The 17,787-nt window shown below is 40.3% G+C and overlaps 1 protein-coding gene across 2 annotated transcripts in view; it reads left to right on the top strand.

The window, feature by feature from the left end:
- The window catches only part of LOC100262642 (secretory carrier-associated membrane protein 4), a 58,750-nt gene extending 41,179 nt beyond the window's left edge, over positions 1–17,571 (top strand). The window contains exons 11-12 of one of the 2 annotated variants that reach the window (XM_002274024.5): positions 6,295–6,360; positions 17,347–17,571. In XM_002274024.5, coding sequence (XP_002274060.1) covers positions 6,295–6,360; positions 17,347–17,379 — 99 coding nt within the window. In that variant the 3' untranslated portion in view covers positions 17,380–17,571. Of the gene's footprint in view, positions 1–6,294; positions 6,514–17,346 lie in introns of those variants that run through there. The other variant, XM_059734619.1, reaches the window with a different exon arrangement.
- Positions 17,572–17,787: the final 216 nt, after the last annotated feature.

The raw sequence follows: 17,787 nt of genomic DNA, 5'->3' as shown, positions 1-17,787 counted from the left end.
TGTCTAATCCTATAGCTTTATCCTTATTCAAGGTTGAGAGGGTAGAGAAAACTTCTTTGAAAATGGTAACTCCAACCTTCTTCCCTTCTTAAAGAAGCAAAGAACATCCCGTTGATGCAAGGTCTCTATCCTTTGGACTCAACAAGAAGGCTTCCATAGGAGTTAGCCACACTCTCCTTAATCTCCTCCTCACTTGTTAACCAAACTACATTCACTCTTATTCTAGCCATAAAATTCCTTTTTCTATGTGCATTTTCTATCTTATGGAACAAATTTGTATCTTTGTCTCCCTCCTTCATCAACATCTCTCAACTTCTGCCTCCATGAGGTTTCCTTTAGTACTGTCTACTTGTCATATTCTTCAATAGTTACTCTTTTAGCCTCAATCAGAGGACCTTCCCTCTCCTTGGCATCCTAAAAACCTATCTTATTGAAGGCTTCTAATTTCTTGACTAGCACACTTCCAAACAGCTCTTGATTCCAAGATTTTAAGTCCATCTTAAAGGCTTTCAATTTGGCAGTCAGAATAAAAATTCTGGAGCCCCTAAACCTGTAGGCCAACCACTAAATTTAAACCATGCCTTTGAAACCCTCCACTCTAAGCCATGTATTCTAGAATCTAAATGGGGGGTTTTGCCCCTCATTCCTTCCTTATCTAACGAAATGGGTGAATGATAAAAAACCAACCTCGGCAAAACCCTCTGCAAGAGGTGCATTGATGCTAAGTCCTTTGAACTTGGATCCAGATGGGTGAAGGTGCATGTAGAGTTGCTGATTGTGGAGAGGGGTTTTAGGCTATGAGGGATGGATTAAGAAGAGTAGGAAGGTGTTGGGATGGCTTTTAAACATTATAGATTTGTGTTGTAAGTGGAGGGGGTTTAGGCTATTGTAGAAAGAAATGAAGGACAATGATAGAATGTTCAAGGTGGCTATGTTGCCAAATGAAGTGGGAAGATACCTCATGCTGTTAATCATGTCAATCCCCAATACACTCCACCTCTCGCTATCTCCCTTGTGAGTGGCCTCCACCTCATTGCCAAACATCACAACAAATTTTGGTCCACCCCGATTTGACTTCACCTCTTTGTGGACCTCACCTTGAACTCCCAACTCACCCCCTTTTGTAGAGCACATGCCTTTTAGTCTCCTTTGCACGAGGAGCCAAGTTCCTCCCTCTCTCATTGGCTTTTGATCCTTCATCACACCTTCCATTGCCTCCATCCTTTTGCTCACCACACCTAGAACCACCTACTACATCCGTGGTCCCACCATAATTGAATAGAAAAATTCCATCAACCCACAACTACTTGTACTATTCCTAATGCCTTCCTCCCATAAGTTTTCACAAGATCTCTTGCCCATTGTAAATTATGTCATTCTGCAATATCTTCATCTACTGCAACAAAGCCACCGTAAGAATCCCCCAACCTTTTGATGAATTCCCTATCTCAAAAAAGCATTGGCAACCCTACTACTTTAACCTAAGCTTTTTTCATACAAATTTCTTTTCTATAGCATACAACCTTTGAGATCCGTTTATTTAAGAAAAGGTCCTTTTTTGCCTGTTCCTCATCAACTTCACCCCATTACTTGCCTTAAGAGTCCCCTTTGGGCAAAGATTAGAACCTGGGTGAAAAGGAACCACCCCAAGGCTTCATAACCTTTTAGCAAAAACTAGCCAACCCTCTAGAAACCCCTTACCTTTGGGAATGCTAGAGTGAATCACTTTGTCTCCATAGATCAAGATAAGCACAAAATGTAATTGCCTGCTCCATGACAATTTAGGTATGTGAGTAGCCCAAATTTGTTATAAAATAACTACTTTGTTGAACCTATGAGTTGACTAGTTACTATAGAGAGAATTTCAAGCCATGCAATTCAAAGAGAATAGTCATTGAAAGAAAATTCAAGCATTCAAACCTCAGAAAGGAAGACTTCAAAATTGATAGTCAAATTTGACTAGTGAGTTTTCAAGTGGGGGTTCTAAGAAGAAAATAATCTACTAGATAACAGGAAGTTGATTTTTATTATCGTTATTTTGGGAATTTATGTTTTTCAAAAGTTCCTTTCCTATTTGGTACTTTTAGGATTTTGCTAGTTAAAACTCAGTCTAGGTCATTTTATTCATTAGGTATAGGTTTTTAAATTATTTAAGGGTTTTCTAAAGCTTTATGGAGCCTATTAATTTGTATCTTGATCATAAAGAAGTCTTTTAAAAGACAATATACATGGACAAGAGTAGTATAAAAAAAATGAAAAAACTAGAGCTCTTTACAAAAAATCAATCTAGCTTCTCAACCTAAAGGGTTGACAAATCTCAAGGGGGTATGTGATTGCCAACAAAGTTAATAAAAGACAATGAAAATTATTGAGAGGAATATTTCTTTCTCTATATTTTTTATTGTATACACGACATCTATATAAATAGGTGATACAAGGCATAAAAATAGGAATTAATTAACTATTGATTATAATTTAAATTTAAAATTTCCTAACCTGTAGGTGTTGTCTAATTCTATGTATTTACAACTATGATATCCCTAAAAATATGTCTATATCTTGGCTGAATTATTTCCATTTCCAACACTCCCCCTCAAGTTGGCTTGAATATGTCTTCTATGGCTAGCTTGTCAATTAAGTAGTCAAACTGCCTTTTGTGTAGTCCCTTTGAAAGAACATCTGCAATTTGCTCTACGGTGGGTATATAAGACATGCAGATCAATCCCTTCTCAAGCTTCTCTTTGATAAAGTGCTTGTCAACTTCCAAATGTTTAGTTATGTGTGAAGGACAGGATTATGAGCAATTGCAATTGATGCCTTGTTGTCACAGTACACTTTAATTGGTGAAGTAGTTGCAATTTTTAAGTCTTCTAGTAGCCTTCTGATCCACAAAGCTTCACAAATTCCACGAGTGACTGATCTAAATTCAGCTTCAGCACTATTTTAGCCACTATATTCTGTTTTTTGCTTCGCCAAGTAACCAAATTCCCTCCAACGAAGGTACAGTAGCTTGAGGTAGATTTTCGATCAGTAATGCTTCCAGTCCAATCCGCATCTTGATTGCAACCTAAAGATGTCCTTGTTTTTTAAATAACAGACCTTCACTAGGAGTTCCTTTTAGATACCTTAGGATTCTATACATTGCTTCAAAGTGTTCCTGTCTTGGTGAATGCATTAATTGGCTCACTTACTGCAAATGCTATATTAGGATGTGTATGAGATAAATAGCTTAGTCTTCCAACAAGCGTTTAGTACTATTCTCTATTTACCACGTCTTTTATTTTAGCATGTTGTAGCTTCAAGTTGGGCTCAGTTGGTGTTTCAACCACTTTACATCCAAGCAAACATGTTTCACCTAGCAAGTGTGTATTTGTGTTGAGTGACAAAGATACCCTCCTTGGACCTATCAAACTCCATTCCAAGAAAATATTTCAATGCTCCTAGGTCTTCTATCTTGAAGTTTTTAGCAAGTCCCTTCTTCAATCTTTCCAATTCAGCAATATCATCACCTGTTAAGAGAATGTCATCCACATAAACAATCAAGATAGCTATTTTTCCTTCTTTTGAATGTTTATAAAACATAGTATGGTCTGCTTGACTTGGACAGTAACTGTGGTTTTTTATAACCTTCCCAAAGCGTTCAAACCACGCCCTTGGGGATTGTTTGAGGCCATATAGGGACTTATTCAATTTGCTAACTTTATCTTCACCAAACTTCTTCTCAAAACTTGGAGGTAGAGGCAGATGAAGAAGGAACAAGATTAGGATCAGTATTACCTGAACTACTCGAGGGACCTTTTTTCATAGATTCTGATTGGTTTTGTGGCAGAATGGTTGGCAGGTCTTTACTCTTTTGTTGAGTCCTTTTCCAAGCATGACCCAAAAACTCAGGTTCTGTAATAATTTGTTCCTTTTGTAGTATTTCTCCCCCTGCTTGCGAGCCATCTATGTTTGGAGAGATTCAGCTAAGATTTCCTTCGTTCTCCATGTCTTGAGCACCCTGTTTCTGTGTTTTTTTTTTTCAAAGACAAGGGAAGGAGATGAGAGAATAGGATTTGGTAAGGGATCTGAAGTCGTCTCCCAAAATTTTTCTTCTTTTCTCTCTTTCTCCCCCTGAAGACAATTTTTGGCAAAATAGGATTGATTTTCTAGAAAGGAGACATCCATACTCACAAGAATTTTCTATGTTTGAGGATTATAGCACTTGTATCCTCTTTTGTTTGGGGTATATCCTATGAAAACACACTTTTCTGCTCTCGGTTCAATTTTAGATTAAAATTTGCTAGGTATGTGAACAAAAACAGTGCATCCAAAATTTTTTAATGGCAAATCTAAATTAATTCTGCATTCAAGAAAGGTTTCTTTGAGCATTATTTGTTCATGAGCGGAAATTGAACTAATATTACCACTATAGCCTTGAGCTGTTTTATTCAAAGAGATTATCATCAAAATAGTAAAGACCATTGACCATTCTTGCACTACCAATCATCTTCCCTCAGTTATGGTCCTAAAATTCACAATGAGAGTCAAAGAAAACAACACGACAGTTGGAGTCTTTGGATAATTTACTGACAGATAACAAATTGCAGGTCAGTTTAGGAACATAAAGGACATATTTAAGAGTGATATTTTCTGAAATTTTTATTTGAATTTTTCCTGCATTAGGTGAGAAACTGCCATAAGCAATCCTAACTCTTTTACTTCTAGAACAAGATAAATAAGTATTGAATAAATAAGAGGAAGAGGTCCTGTGATCAGATGCCCCTGAATCAATTATCCAAGGAGCAGGATTTTGATTACAGGATAGAGCACTAGGATTGTTACCTGCCTGTGCAAGAGAACTGCTAGGAGTACCGGATTAAGAATTGGACTTTAGCAGTTTAAGAAGATCATCTGCTCTTTTACTAAACGGACTTGTCTCAGCTTCATTTGCATAGGAGAATGCATCAGTTGGTTTGTCACTTGGCTTGCTGCTCTTCAATTTGCAGGCTTCCCATGGATCTTCCAGCAGTTTTCCTGGGTATGGTGTGGTTTATTGCAGTAATCATTCCACACCTGAGGCTTTTCATTCTACCTTTGCTGATTACTGGTAAAGACCTTGTCTGCATTTGCATCTGATGCACAATCATGGCTGAGTTTTCAACAGATGCAGCAGCCCCCTTTTTCCCAAGCATAACGTTCCTGTGACTTTCTTTCCTTGTAACTTCGGCAAAGACTTCACTGATAGAAGGCAGAGGTTGGCGACCTATTATTCTCCCCGACTTAATCAAATTCAATGTTTAATCCGACCAGAAACTTGTAGATTCGATGGTCTTCCACCACCTTTTGATTGTGATTGCAGTCGTTTGGTGATTTCCACTCATAGTCATTGAATAGGTCCAGATCTTGCCACAACCTCTTTCGAGAATTGAAATACATGGTGACACTGTCCTCTCCTTGATGAATTTCTTCAAGTTTTATAGTCAATTCTTATATTTGGGACTGATTTCCCAAATCCAAATAGTTCTGGTTTACATTTTCCCAAAGTTCTTTGTCTGTTGGATAACACATGTAGTTGGAACTGATGTCTTCCTCCATGGAATTTACTAGCCATGTCATGACCATGGAATTTTCAGTATTCCAGGTAGCATATGCTGAGTCCTCTTTTGAGGGTGCCTTCTTATCTCCTGTTAGGTATCCAGATTTTCCTCATCCTCAAATGTACACTTGGACAGATTGAGACCAATGCAGAAAGTTATCACCATTCAGTTTAATGTTGGTAATTTGGATTGAGTGAGAATCAGAGTTAGGGGCATGGGTTGTTCTTGAGGGGGTGGATTTGGATGTAGTTTCTGACATGGTGAAGGACAACTAAACAGGTTCTAGGGTTTTGGGAAGAGTCATAGATTAAGTCCCTGTTCTGATACGATAAAATACAAAGAAAATTATTGAGAGGAATATTTCTTTCTCTATATTTCTGATAGTGTACACAACATTTATATAAATAGATGATATAAGACATAAAAATAGGAACTAATTGACTACTGATTCTAATTTAAATTTAAACTTAATTATTCTGTAGGTATTGACTAATTCTACATATTATCAGCTATGATATCCCTAAAAATATGGCTATATCTTGGCTGCTTTTCCAATAGTTAACAAGAGAGGTGACCCCTCTCTTGGCCAAACTATCAACTTCTTGATTTGCCGATCTGGGGTTTCCAGGAGAATGAACAACCTATAACTCCAGAAGAGTTCTTTTCTTTGAGTTGATTATCTAGATACAACTAATATTGTCTGGCTTTTCTGCAGATTTTCTACTTAATTGGGTTTGCCTTGTTTTGCTTAGAGATGCTTCTAAGCTTATGGGTGATTCAGGTAAGAGATTGGAACAATTGTACTTTTTTCATGCATAATCCCTAGATAGCTATTGGATGGCCCCAAACCAACTTCTGTTTGTCTGTGTTGTGTTTGTGATTGGATATTTCATTTGTAATGATTATTTATTTAGCAATTATGGCTATATCGTTACAGATCCAAGTTTGGCTTCTTTTTCTCTTTTCCTTTAACACACAACACTCACTAATGGGGAACAACATTTAAAATATCTTTTGAAGATTTTCAAGAGAAGGGGAAACACTGGTTCCAATGCCTAAACCTTAATTTGGGATACTAATAATCTTTTTTTTTGATAGGAAAAAGAGAAGATATATTAAAAATGCCTAAGAGGAGGCGTAGCACAATAACAATAAACCCCTCTCCTTACTTTAAGCTCACATAATCTACAAAATATATCTATCATTGACGTTGTGTGGTCCTCTATAAACACCCTAGCCCAATTAACAAAAGTATGCATAAAATGGGATACTAATAATGATCAAGCTTCTATTTCTTTTAGCTTTCTTGTTGTATTAGGAAACTTTCTATTTTCTACTATCTAAATAATATTCTTTTCCTATATCTTCTATCCTTGCAATGAAATATAAAGAATTATAAAAGTTGTCCTATTAGGGGAGAGAGTTATAAGAGTCTGTGTACCTACAGAATCTTTCAAAGTGGGGAATCAGAACTCTAATAAAAGTTTTCAGCATTTATTATGTTTCCTTTGAAGCTGTGTTTTCCTTCTTTTTAAGTGGGATTGCGTAGGAAAACCCTAGGTGTTATTGTCTAGGAACCTTGGTGTGATTGCCAAGGATTTGCATTTTCTTTTTGTTTATTATCTTTGATCTCTCATATTATTACACAAAAAAGAAATAACTCCTACAATGTTGGAATTTTTAAGATCCTGTATCTCTCTCTCTTAAACGCGCCCCCCCCCACACACACACACACAAACAGAGGAACTATTCTAAAGGAAACAACAATGGTGTCTTACAGGTTACCCTTAATGGTCAATAAGGGCCTCATTTTGAATATTGGACTCTTCAACTAGTTGAAGCTGATGCTTTTATGTGTAAAAAAAATGAAGATCCTACTGTATAAGGTTAAGCTCTGCAGTGATGACATTACAAGACCAGAAGGCTAGCAATCACCTCCACCTTCATTGACATAGGGAAAAATTCCTCTCACAAATCAAGTTCTCCCAAGTGGCAACTTCAATTTGGTTAATGAGAGGACATTCAATTTCAAGTTTGAAACTGTTTTTTAATCAAGAAATTCCCTCTGTAGGGATTTCAAATTTAGGATTGTAAGCTTATATCCTTCATACATTAAATAGAAGCATCCATTCTTTTTAAGAGGTGCTCTTTCACTTGCTATATATATATATATGGTATACACTGAGAAGCACAGCTGAGTGGACATACTATACTGAATAGAATATTTATAGAACACCTTTTGGTATAGGTTGGGGAGAGGATGTGGTTTTGCATGATGGGTGGGCAGTGATAGACTGCTGAAACTAAAATTTCAATATTCTTCCAAAACCACAGCTGACAGAGAAGCTACACTAGCCAATTACAGATGCTAGTCAGAGTCAAGAACATGGGCCCATGGATTCCAAGGTTTTGCAGAGAATTGCATGACTGGGATTGGAGATGGTTGATCCCTTTATGGAGCGTAGTCTATGTGTTGAGGTTGGTGGGCAAGTATGGATTTTTGAAACAAGGGTTAGTAATGGCCACCTTTTTGAAAGGTCCTATCTAGAGGCTGGGTTGCAGTTATTTCTTTTTTGTCTAGTTGGCATTATGTGAGGAAACCTTGGCAATTAAACAGTGGAGAGGGCAAGTATCTTGGTTAGTTGATGTTGCCTGTGCAAATCTCATGAGTCATCAGATCATATTTTAGTTTGAGATTGTTGTGATATTTTAAGTAAAGTTGTTAAGATTATAAGGCATCAGGAGTTATCAAGAGTTATGATTGTTAGGTTGTTGTTTCGCTTTTGTAAATGATTATTAACAGTTGTTTTCAGGGTATGTGAGAAACTTAGGTTCAGAAGTTACTCTTAGGTCAAATCCTACTCTCTTATATTGATTCCCAATCGCTATTTTCTCATATTTTTTTATTGGAAAGTTGTTAATAGGTTTATAATACATGTGTTACATGAGCCAGTGAATCTGTTTGGATTCGCTGCATTACTCGGCCAGCACATGACAGGAAAATATTTTTGGGGATTGAATCTGTGAAAGAAATCTTAAAGAAAATGTTTTTTTTTTTTTTTTGATAAGTAAGCGAATATATTAACGAAGGCAAAAGCCAAAGAGCATACAGGGAGTATACAAGGCTACAAACCCTTAACCAAAAAACAAAAGAACCCCACCCCTACTTGGAAGCTATCCACTCCAAGAAACCTATAAGGGAATTCGACTCCATATCAATGTACACTTTAGCCCAACCCCAAAAATTATACACAAACGAAGTCTTTAATTTCTGAAAGGCTAACACACCCCCTTTAAAGGCGAGCCTATTCCTCTCCTTCCAAATTGTCCAAAAAATGAAAAGCGGGATGGACTTCCACACTTTCTTTCTTTTTCTCCCCACAAAAGAGCCTTTCCAACTACTAAGAACCTCCTTTACAGAATTAGGAAAGACCCACTGTACACCACACAATGCAAGAATAATATCCCATAAACCTTTTGCCACCGTACAATGAATAAGAATATGATTGATAGTTTCCTCTTCACATCCACACAAGAAGCACCGATTAGGAAGATGCCATCCTCTTCTCTGCAATCTATCCAATGTAAGAACCTTCCCCCAAGTAGCTTCCCAAGCAAAGAAAGTAATTTTTGTTGGAACTTTGGCCACCCAAACATTGCTATGGGGGAAGGCCGCTTCATCAGCATTAACCAACACCCTATAAGCTTCCTTAACTTTAAACAGCCCGTCCGCTCCTCCCCTCCAAAAAACCGAATCTTCCTCCATAGATACTCTATAGTTCCTCAACTCAACTAACATATTGTCCACCAACCCCAATTCCCAATCGTTGAAGTCCCTCAATAGTCTTAAGCTCCACCCTCCTTGACTCAGATTCTGATCCCAATAATCCTCCACAGTGGCGCTTCTTTGGACAGCCATGGAGAAGAGGTCCGGGAAAGCTTCGGACAGCACGTTGTTTCCACACCAAGGATCAATCCAAAATCTTACTTTATTGCCTTTTCCCACCTTGAATACCATGTTATCCCAACACCAAGTGGACTCCTTCAGAATTTCCTTCCACACACCAACCCCAAACACCCCATTTGCCTTCTTTGATCTCCACCCAAATTCCTCTTTCCCATACTTAGCCTCAAGCACTTTTTTCCACAGCTCCTCCTTAGCCCGCGCAAACCTCCAAATCCATTTGCCAAGGAGAGCTTTGTTTAACCAAATTAACTTTCTTAACCCCAACCCTCCCTTCTTTTTATCCGTACATACAACCTCCCACTTGATTAGATGAGCCTTATTCCCTCCATTGGCTCCTCCCCACAAAAAATTCCTTTGAAGCTTTTCTAGTCTTCTTGCCACTGATTTAGGCATGCGGAAAAGTGACATTTGATACAAAGGAATGCTGGCCAGCGTGCTCTTAATGAGAGTAATTCTCCCTCCTTTGGACAGAAAATGACGCTTCCAAAGAGCAAGCTTCCTCCTCATTTTTTCCTCCACCCCATCCCAAACGAAGGAGGCCCTATTAGGCGCCCCAAGGGGCAGCCCCAAATAAACAGTGGGCAGCTGTCCCACCTTACACCCAATTTCCGCAGCCATATCAAGCGCCCCTTCCACCTCCCCTACCGGAATGACCATGCTTTTCTCCAAGTTAATTTTTAAACCTGAGGCGGCCTCGAACCATAATAGGATCCAGCTCAAGTACAACAGGGACTCTTTCTTTGCCTCACAAAAGACAATTGTATCATCCGCAAACAGGAGATGAGTTATGTTTACGGGCTGCCCTCTTCCTTTCCATATCCTACAGCCATAAATGAACCCCCCTTCAACGGCCCTCGATATTAACGCACTAAGGACTTCCATTCCCATGATAAATAGGTAGGGGGAAAGGGGATCCCCTTGCCTAAGACCTTTAGAACTTGAAAAGAAACCAGCTGGAACCCCATTCACCAACATTGAATATTTGATGGTAGAAATACAGCTCCACATCCATCCTATCCATTTTGATCCGAAGCCCATCTTATGCAAAACCTTTAATAGAAACTGCCAATTGATATTATCAAACGCCTTCTCAATGTCCAACTTACAGATTAGGCCTTTCTCTCCCCTTTTTTGCCAAGAGTCTATTACCTCATTTGCTATTAGGGAGCCGTCAAGAATCTGTCTCCCTTTTATGAAGGCGTTCTGGTCAGGGGAAATCACCTTATCTATGATTTTTTTGAGCCTATTGGCCAGCACCTTAGCCAATAATTTATAAAGACCCCCAAGCAAACTGATTGGCCTGTAGTCCCCTAAGTCCTCTGCCCCCCCTTTCTTCGGAATCAAGACCAGAAATGTATGATTTAGGCTCTTGATGAAAGAATTCTGATCATAGAATTCTTTGAACATATCCAAGACATCCTCCTTGACAATCTCCCAACAATTTTGCCAAAATGCTACAGTGAAACCATCCGGACCCGGGGCCTTGTCCCCATTCATCCCCATTAATGCAGCATAGATCTCAGCTTCAGTGAAAGGGAGCTCAAGAGCATCCGCTTCTGATAGGCTGATCTGCTTCAGCACAAGACCCCCTATATCCGCCTTCCAATCCGCGTTTTCCGAAAGAAGATGCTGATAAGCATTTACTATTCCATCCCTCACCTCTTGATCTTCTGTAAGTCTCACCCCATTAATCTTAATTTTGATCAGATTATTGACTCTCCTGTGGGCATTAGCCATACGGTGAAAGAATCCCGTGTTCCTATCCCCTTCCCTAAGCCATATTTCCCTTGATAGCTGTCTCCAATGCACTTCTTCCATCGACACCCATTTTGAATAATTCTCCTTAGCTGTTTTTTTGTGGCCTAACTCTTCCTCTGATAGAGCCCTCTCTTCTTCCACTACGTCCCATCGCTCCACTTGCTGAAGGGCTTCAGCTTTGTTTTTCTCTAACCTTCCAAAGACCTCCTTATTCCAGATCTTTAAATTGTGTTTCAGACCCCTCATCTTAGCTGCTAACCTGTAGCTCGGCCTTCCTCTCACCACTATCCCTTGCCACCACCCCTCTATCAGCTCTTTGAACCCCTCAGCTTTGAGCCACATGTTTTCAAATTTGAAAGGGTAAGGACCTCTCCTTAGACCACCTCCCTCAAGCAAAATCGGAAAATGATCCGAGATTGGGCGAGGTAATCTTCTTTGATTAGCCCTACTGTACTGATCTATCCAATTGGGGGACACCAGGAATCTATCCAACCTGGCCCACGATTGGTTATTGAGCCCCCCACTCCAAGTGAAGGATCCCCCTTGCAAGGGAATATCAATAAGCCCTAACTCATCTATGACCTGGGCAAACCTCCTCATAGCTGAAGTGATCCTCCCATTTCTACTCCTTTCAGCTTGGTATAGAGTTGAATTAAAGTCACCTCCTAGACACCATGGGTCCTCCCACAGTCCTCTAATTGCCCCGAACTCCTCCCATAAACACTCCCTATCCTTTCTGGAACAAGGACCATAAACCCCTGTGAACACCCAGATAACTCCATCTCCCACATTCCTGAATCTACAGGAAATGGAGAATTGGCCCTCTTCCACCCCCAGCAATTCCAGAGATCTTTTGTCCCAGCAAATCAAGACACCCCCTGCTGTCCCCATAGCATTTAAAGCCTTCCAATCAAGATATCTCCCCGGCCCTAGACTCCTCACCACCTCTTCAGACATAACTTGCATCTTTGTTTCTTGAATACAGAACAGGTCCACCTTATGGCTTCTGATAACTGACTTGATAACTTTCCCCTTGGACCTGTCGTTCACGCCCCTCACATTCCAACTCAGAAGTCTTACATTCATTGGACAACTGAACTTTGGATCCCTCTGCCCTGTTGAGGGCCTTTCTTCCTAGTGTCCCCTTCATAATTAACAGAGCACTCCAATCTCTTAAGCTCCCTTTCAAATCTTGTAGTCTCCAGTAGTCCTTTGTCTATTATTTTCTCCCTTCTTTTCCTGATTTTTCCTAAGAAGTTCAAAATTTCCTTCTCTAGACCTTCCGTAGAGAAACCCAAAAAGTGGCTGAACTTAATCAGGCTACTTTCCTCCCAATTGAGCTGGTCCTCCTTTCTGCCCTCTTGACTAGCCCATTGGTCTGTAGTCCACCCCAAATTCCTACCCGTAGGGTCATCGCTGCTGATTTCAACCATGTCCCAACAACCCTCCCTTCTTCCTGAATGATCTTCTGTATTTGGTCTTCGCGACCCACTTCCAACCAGAATTCCTTCTCTTCTCCCCCCAGAATGGTCGTAATACTCCCTCTCCGGAGTCCGACCGAAACAAAGAAGATTAGAAGAGAAAGACCCTTGAACCCTGGTACCCCCCATATTTATCTCTGAGACATACCTCGCAGCTTCTTCTTCTAGCATTCTTTCAGCGCTTGGGTTGATTGGGTCCAGCTGTTGTCTTCTCCCCATTTCTTCCTCTCTGCATCTGGTGAACTCTTTCTCTAAGTCATCAGCTTTAAAGTGACCGTTGGAGCAAGAAGGAGGGGTTATTAAAAGAGGCCCATTATCTGTCTGGGCTAAAATGGATTTCCCCTTATGAGCCTGGCCCATACCAAAGCCTGCACCCCGCCCCAACCTATTAGGAAGCCTCGGCCCAGACTGATCCCCCTTTGGGGCATCAGAAGCTGGAGGTGACTTGGGCCCAAGGGCCCAAAGAAGCCCAGAAGCTGTAGGCCCAGATTTGGAGCCAGGCCCCTGCGGCGAGCCCACTCGCGTCTGGGCTCTCTTTACAGAGGGGCCCATGTCCTGCGACAGACAGTCAGTCCCATCATCTGACTGACTCTGCGCCTCGGTTTCCACGCCCACCAGCTGCTCCACTCGCGTAGCAGCGCGTGAAGCTTCGTCACCTTCAATCTCCCTCGTTGATGGATTCCACCGGCTTTGCTTTCTCCCCTCTTCCGTCCTTATCGACGGCATCCTCTCCCACCATAGGGTTACAGAGTATGTCGTCTCTTCAAACCCTAGCTCTAGAGTGTCAGGGAAAGTCTCGCCGTCCGATCTGACCAAGACCCTGGCCCACTGCAACTCCTCCAAGCTCTCCGTCTGAGGATCGACGTCGAGGAACCCTCCACACGCATCTCCCACCCTTTTCAGCACCGACGGAACCCATAACGACATTGGTAACCCTAATATTCTCACCCACACTTCCTTTCTTGTCTCCCCTTCCTCCAAACAGCCTGAGTTTGGGTCCCAGCACTCCAAGCCCATTTGAACACCTCTCACAGCCCTGATGCCTGATAGATTAACCCGTCTCGCTTCTTCCACAAATTCGAATTCCAGCAGCACACGTCCTTTTCCCATACTCGCCATCCCCATCTTGCCTTTCAAACCCCAAGCTTTGGCCATATCCCCACCCAAGGTTTCCAAGGTTACCCCTGTTGTGATGTTGGGGCTCCAGCTTCCGATCAAGCAATGTTCTAGTCTACTGAGATTTCTACTTAGTTCCTCCCGAGCCACCTCCACTCGTATGATCTTGGACTCCTTGTTCCACCCACCCTTCACCGCATCTGCAAACGACCTCCCTTTCGTCATCTCCGTGCACTGCCTTCCCCTTACCCTCATTTCTTCTTGTTTTTCCTTATTAATAATACTGTTATCCAACTGATAGAGAGCCTCCACCATCGCCGACCATCCCCCCTTGCCTCCTTTGCCCTTCGGAATACAGATACTATAACTTTTCAACTCCAAATCAATAACCCCCAACCGCAAAAAACAACCCCCCCTGTTCGTAATGCGCATCAGAGAAAAGTTCCTCCCCTTTTCCTTCCAACCCTTTTCCCATCTGCCTTCATTCACATCTTCAATGCACTGATGAAGGCCTTCCATGAACAGTCCGACGCTGAACATCCCCATGCGCACCCAAGACGATACCCCTTTCTTGCTTTCCGTGATGGTTATTAGGGTTTTCCCTCTCCTCTCCTCCATTTCCAGCACGAAGGACTTGGACTCCACCCCAAAGCTCCTCGTCTTCCTTTTCCTCCTATTCTCCGCGCGAGAAACATTCTCGCCGCCGGCGGGTTCACTCGCTTCCTCGCTCTCGGCCGCCCTCGTTCTCTCACTCGCTCTCTCACTCATGACTTTCAGACCCATATATACTTTATCTTAAAGAAAATGTTTTAGGAGCTCTGTTTGAATGTGTAGAAGAAGTTCTTGAGGGTGATTACAATTTACAAGTTGTCTGATAGTATTGGCTCCACAGGGGGTGGGATGTGGGCTTTTTTGGGCTTTTGTATGCTGTTTTAGGTGTATTGTGAATGATATTCATTTATTAGGGTTGCACCTTGTTTTTTGTCTTTGTTATATTTATTTTACCTATTAAAAGTTTTACTTGGGGCTCTTGAGTGAAATGGTTTAAGTGAGGTAGGAGAGCCCCGTGGAATCTATCTTCTTATGGTGGAGAATGAAGGTGGGAAGCCTTTGAGGCTTGGGCAATGGGGATGTGGGAGTCTCATTTGGGTCCCAAAAAGCAGAAAAAAGATGAAACGATTATCTGAAATAGAAAATTTCTACATGGTGTTGGTTGGCTTAAGAAAAGCATATCGTAAGTCCACAGAGAGTGAGTGTGCTGGGAGAAAGTTACATTTCATTTGCATTAGGCTTACCACAAGGATCCATATATAGCCCTTGGTATTTTAGTTTGATTATGGATGAACTAACTGGCTATGTTTTGAGGGAAGGTCTCCATGTTGTGTGGTGTTTGCCTTTGATATGGTTTTATCTGAGTCCAGAATATGGATAAGTGACAAGGAGGTGGAGAACTGCACCGATGCTTTCAGAAGGCTTAGGGCTAGCATGACAAATGAGTTTGAGTGAGGTGATAATGGGGGGTGCCCAGTGGTGGTTTCTATATATGGCTGGTAGAGCATGTTGCTATATAAATGGGGAGCAACAAATGAAAAGTACATTTGGGTGTTATGTCATGGGGGAACTTGCAAAGAGAAGTAATATAAGATGGCTTAAAGGTCTAGACTGCATTATGGTGCAAGCCACGGGACAAGGAAAACATGTCTTTCGAGTAGTTGAAATGGGTGAGTGGAAAGACAAGGCACTAATTGACAAAGCTACTTTTCAGGGAGAAAGAGCCCCAGAAGATTGAGGAATATATTATTCCTTTCCTAGAAGGTTCCAAGAGCCTGCTTTTCAACTTACCAAAGTTCTTGTTGCAAACTGAGACAGTTGTTGCGTGTTGAGGACTTTCACAGGAAGTGCAAAACTTAACTGTAATAATAATATAATTTGACCAGAAACAAGAAAGTTAGAAATGGATAAAGCGAATAAATGAGAAGGATGAGAAATCCTCCCCGGATTACAAAAGCTGAACAAAAAAAGAAAGATTGACCTACACCAATATACTAATAAGACCTATACATATAGAATCATAAGAGAAAATCAGTACAAAATCTCACTTGAATGAGGTTTTATACATCGTAACATCTATGTAGAATAACAACATCTCAATCGGATAAGATCAAAACAGATCTCGTCTTCTCATTATAAAAACCCTTATGACCTACACACCAAACACCAATTGAGCTGAACAACATTGAGAGGGACGCCCTTGAATGCCGCAGTACCGAAGGCCTAGAAAGATGAATAGAAATGAATTAGAGCTAAAGTTGTCTCTGAAGTCTTTCCCTTGTCCTGAAAAATACTACTAGCATTTCTTTCTCTCCACATAAACCATATCTACGAAAGACAAGCAATTAACTGTAATAATAATTGGAAAAGCTGTTTCTAGTTAAATACCTTTTTTTGTTCAGAAATAAACATATTCATTCATTGAGTGGTAAATTCAAAGATAGAGGAAGGATGAGCAATCCTTCCAAGATGTATCATTGCTGATCAGAAAGTAAACACATATATTGCTCCACAAAAACTAAAACTATCAGCAAGATAATTGGCCAAAAAGCAATTTATACATACTATAAAAGCTTTATACACTCGAAGGGAAAAGAAAGTCTCCAACAAAGGAGACTAAGTGTTTGGCTCCTTTCTGGTATAATTGATTTGCAGTTTGATTAGCTGAATGAGGAACCCAAGAGAAGAACAGTGGAATCTCCCTCTATGATTAGGTCGGATAGACACAGTTTTGGCCTACAGCAAGTTGAAAACCTGCTGCTTGTATCTGAAAGTGACAAACTGACCTTTAACTGAAGTATATTCTTGTACCATTTAGTTTTATTTTGGGTGCTATACTTGTTGCTAGTTGTGTCCTTAAATCATTAGTGTGAAGATGGATTAAAAATGTAAAATTTGATATTGGAACCCCTGCTGCGATATTATGGGTGGGAAATTCTCATTATCATACACAGTACTTGTACACAATTCCTTTGTTGAAAAAAAACAAAATTCTATAATAGAAAGAATCATCTCTTTATTCCCTCAAGTACAATATGAGCATTCAAAAGAATGAACAGCTTGATGTCCCGTCAAAAAGGAATGTTTGGCTTAAGTAGGTAAAACCTTGTCAGCCTCCTGTCATGTTCTTGACCATGATTGGCTGCTAGCATGTAATTTATTAATGATGACTACACTTGATTCTTCCTTGCTTGTACCCTTACTTCACATATGCCCCATTATAACAATCTCCTGTTCATGAACTTAGAGATAATTTACAAATAAGCAATTTAGTGAGCAATAGCTTACATAATAGAGTACCAATATATTTGCTTCTGTATCACTGCACACCATTTCTACATCAATGTTGCTCTAATGTGGTCTCTCTCTTCTTTTTTTTTTCTGTCTCATGCAGAAAGTTTATTTGCGTTTCAGAGGGAGGAAGTGAGACATCCGATTGCTTCTTCTGGTTTTGAATAGCATTTCAGAATTGTAGTGTTGGCCACATATTGAACTGGCTTAGTAGTATTCTTATTTTGTTCGTCATATTCATCATTGAGGATGATTACTGGATTAAAAAATAAAATGATTTGCCTAATTAATAGATAGATGATGATATATTGCTGGGTTTGAAAGGCTATTTTATCTTGGCTTGTCAATATGAGTTGTGGTATAACTAAAAATTGTGTTGATTTATTACATTGGATTGCCAACTGGTTAAGCAGCCAATTTGTGGATGATTGCTTTTGAGGAAGATATAGTACAAAACACCTTCAAAGAAGTCTTCTATTGGTCATACAATAAAATGATTTAGTTTCTACACCATTATTTTTTTAGGCATATATTTTTATCGTGT

This window comes from Vitis vinifera, chromosome 2 (assembly GCF_030704535.1).
Source record: "Vitis vinifera cultivar Pinot Noir 40024 chromosome 2, ASM3070453v1".
NCBI lineage: Eukaryota > Viridiplantae > Streptophyta > Magnoliopsida > Vitales > Vitaceae > Vitis > Vitis vinifera.
Note: the sequence above shows the minus strand (reverse complement) of the source record. Positions and strands in the feature narration are given on the sequence as shown.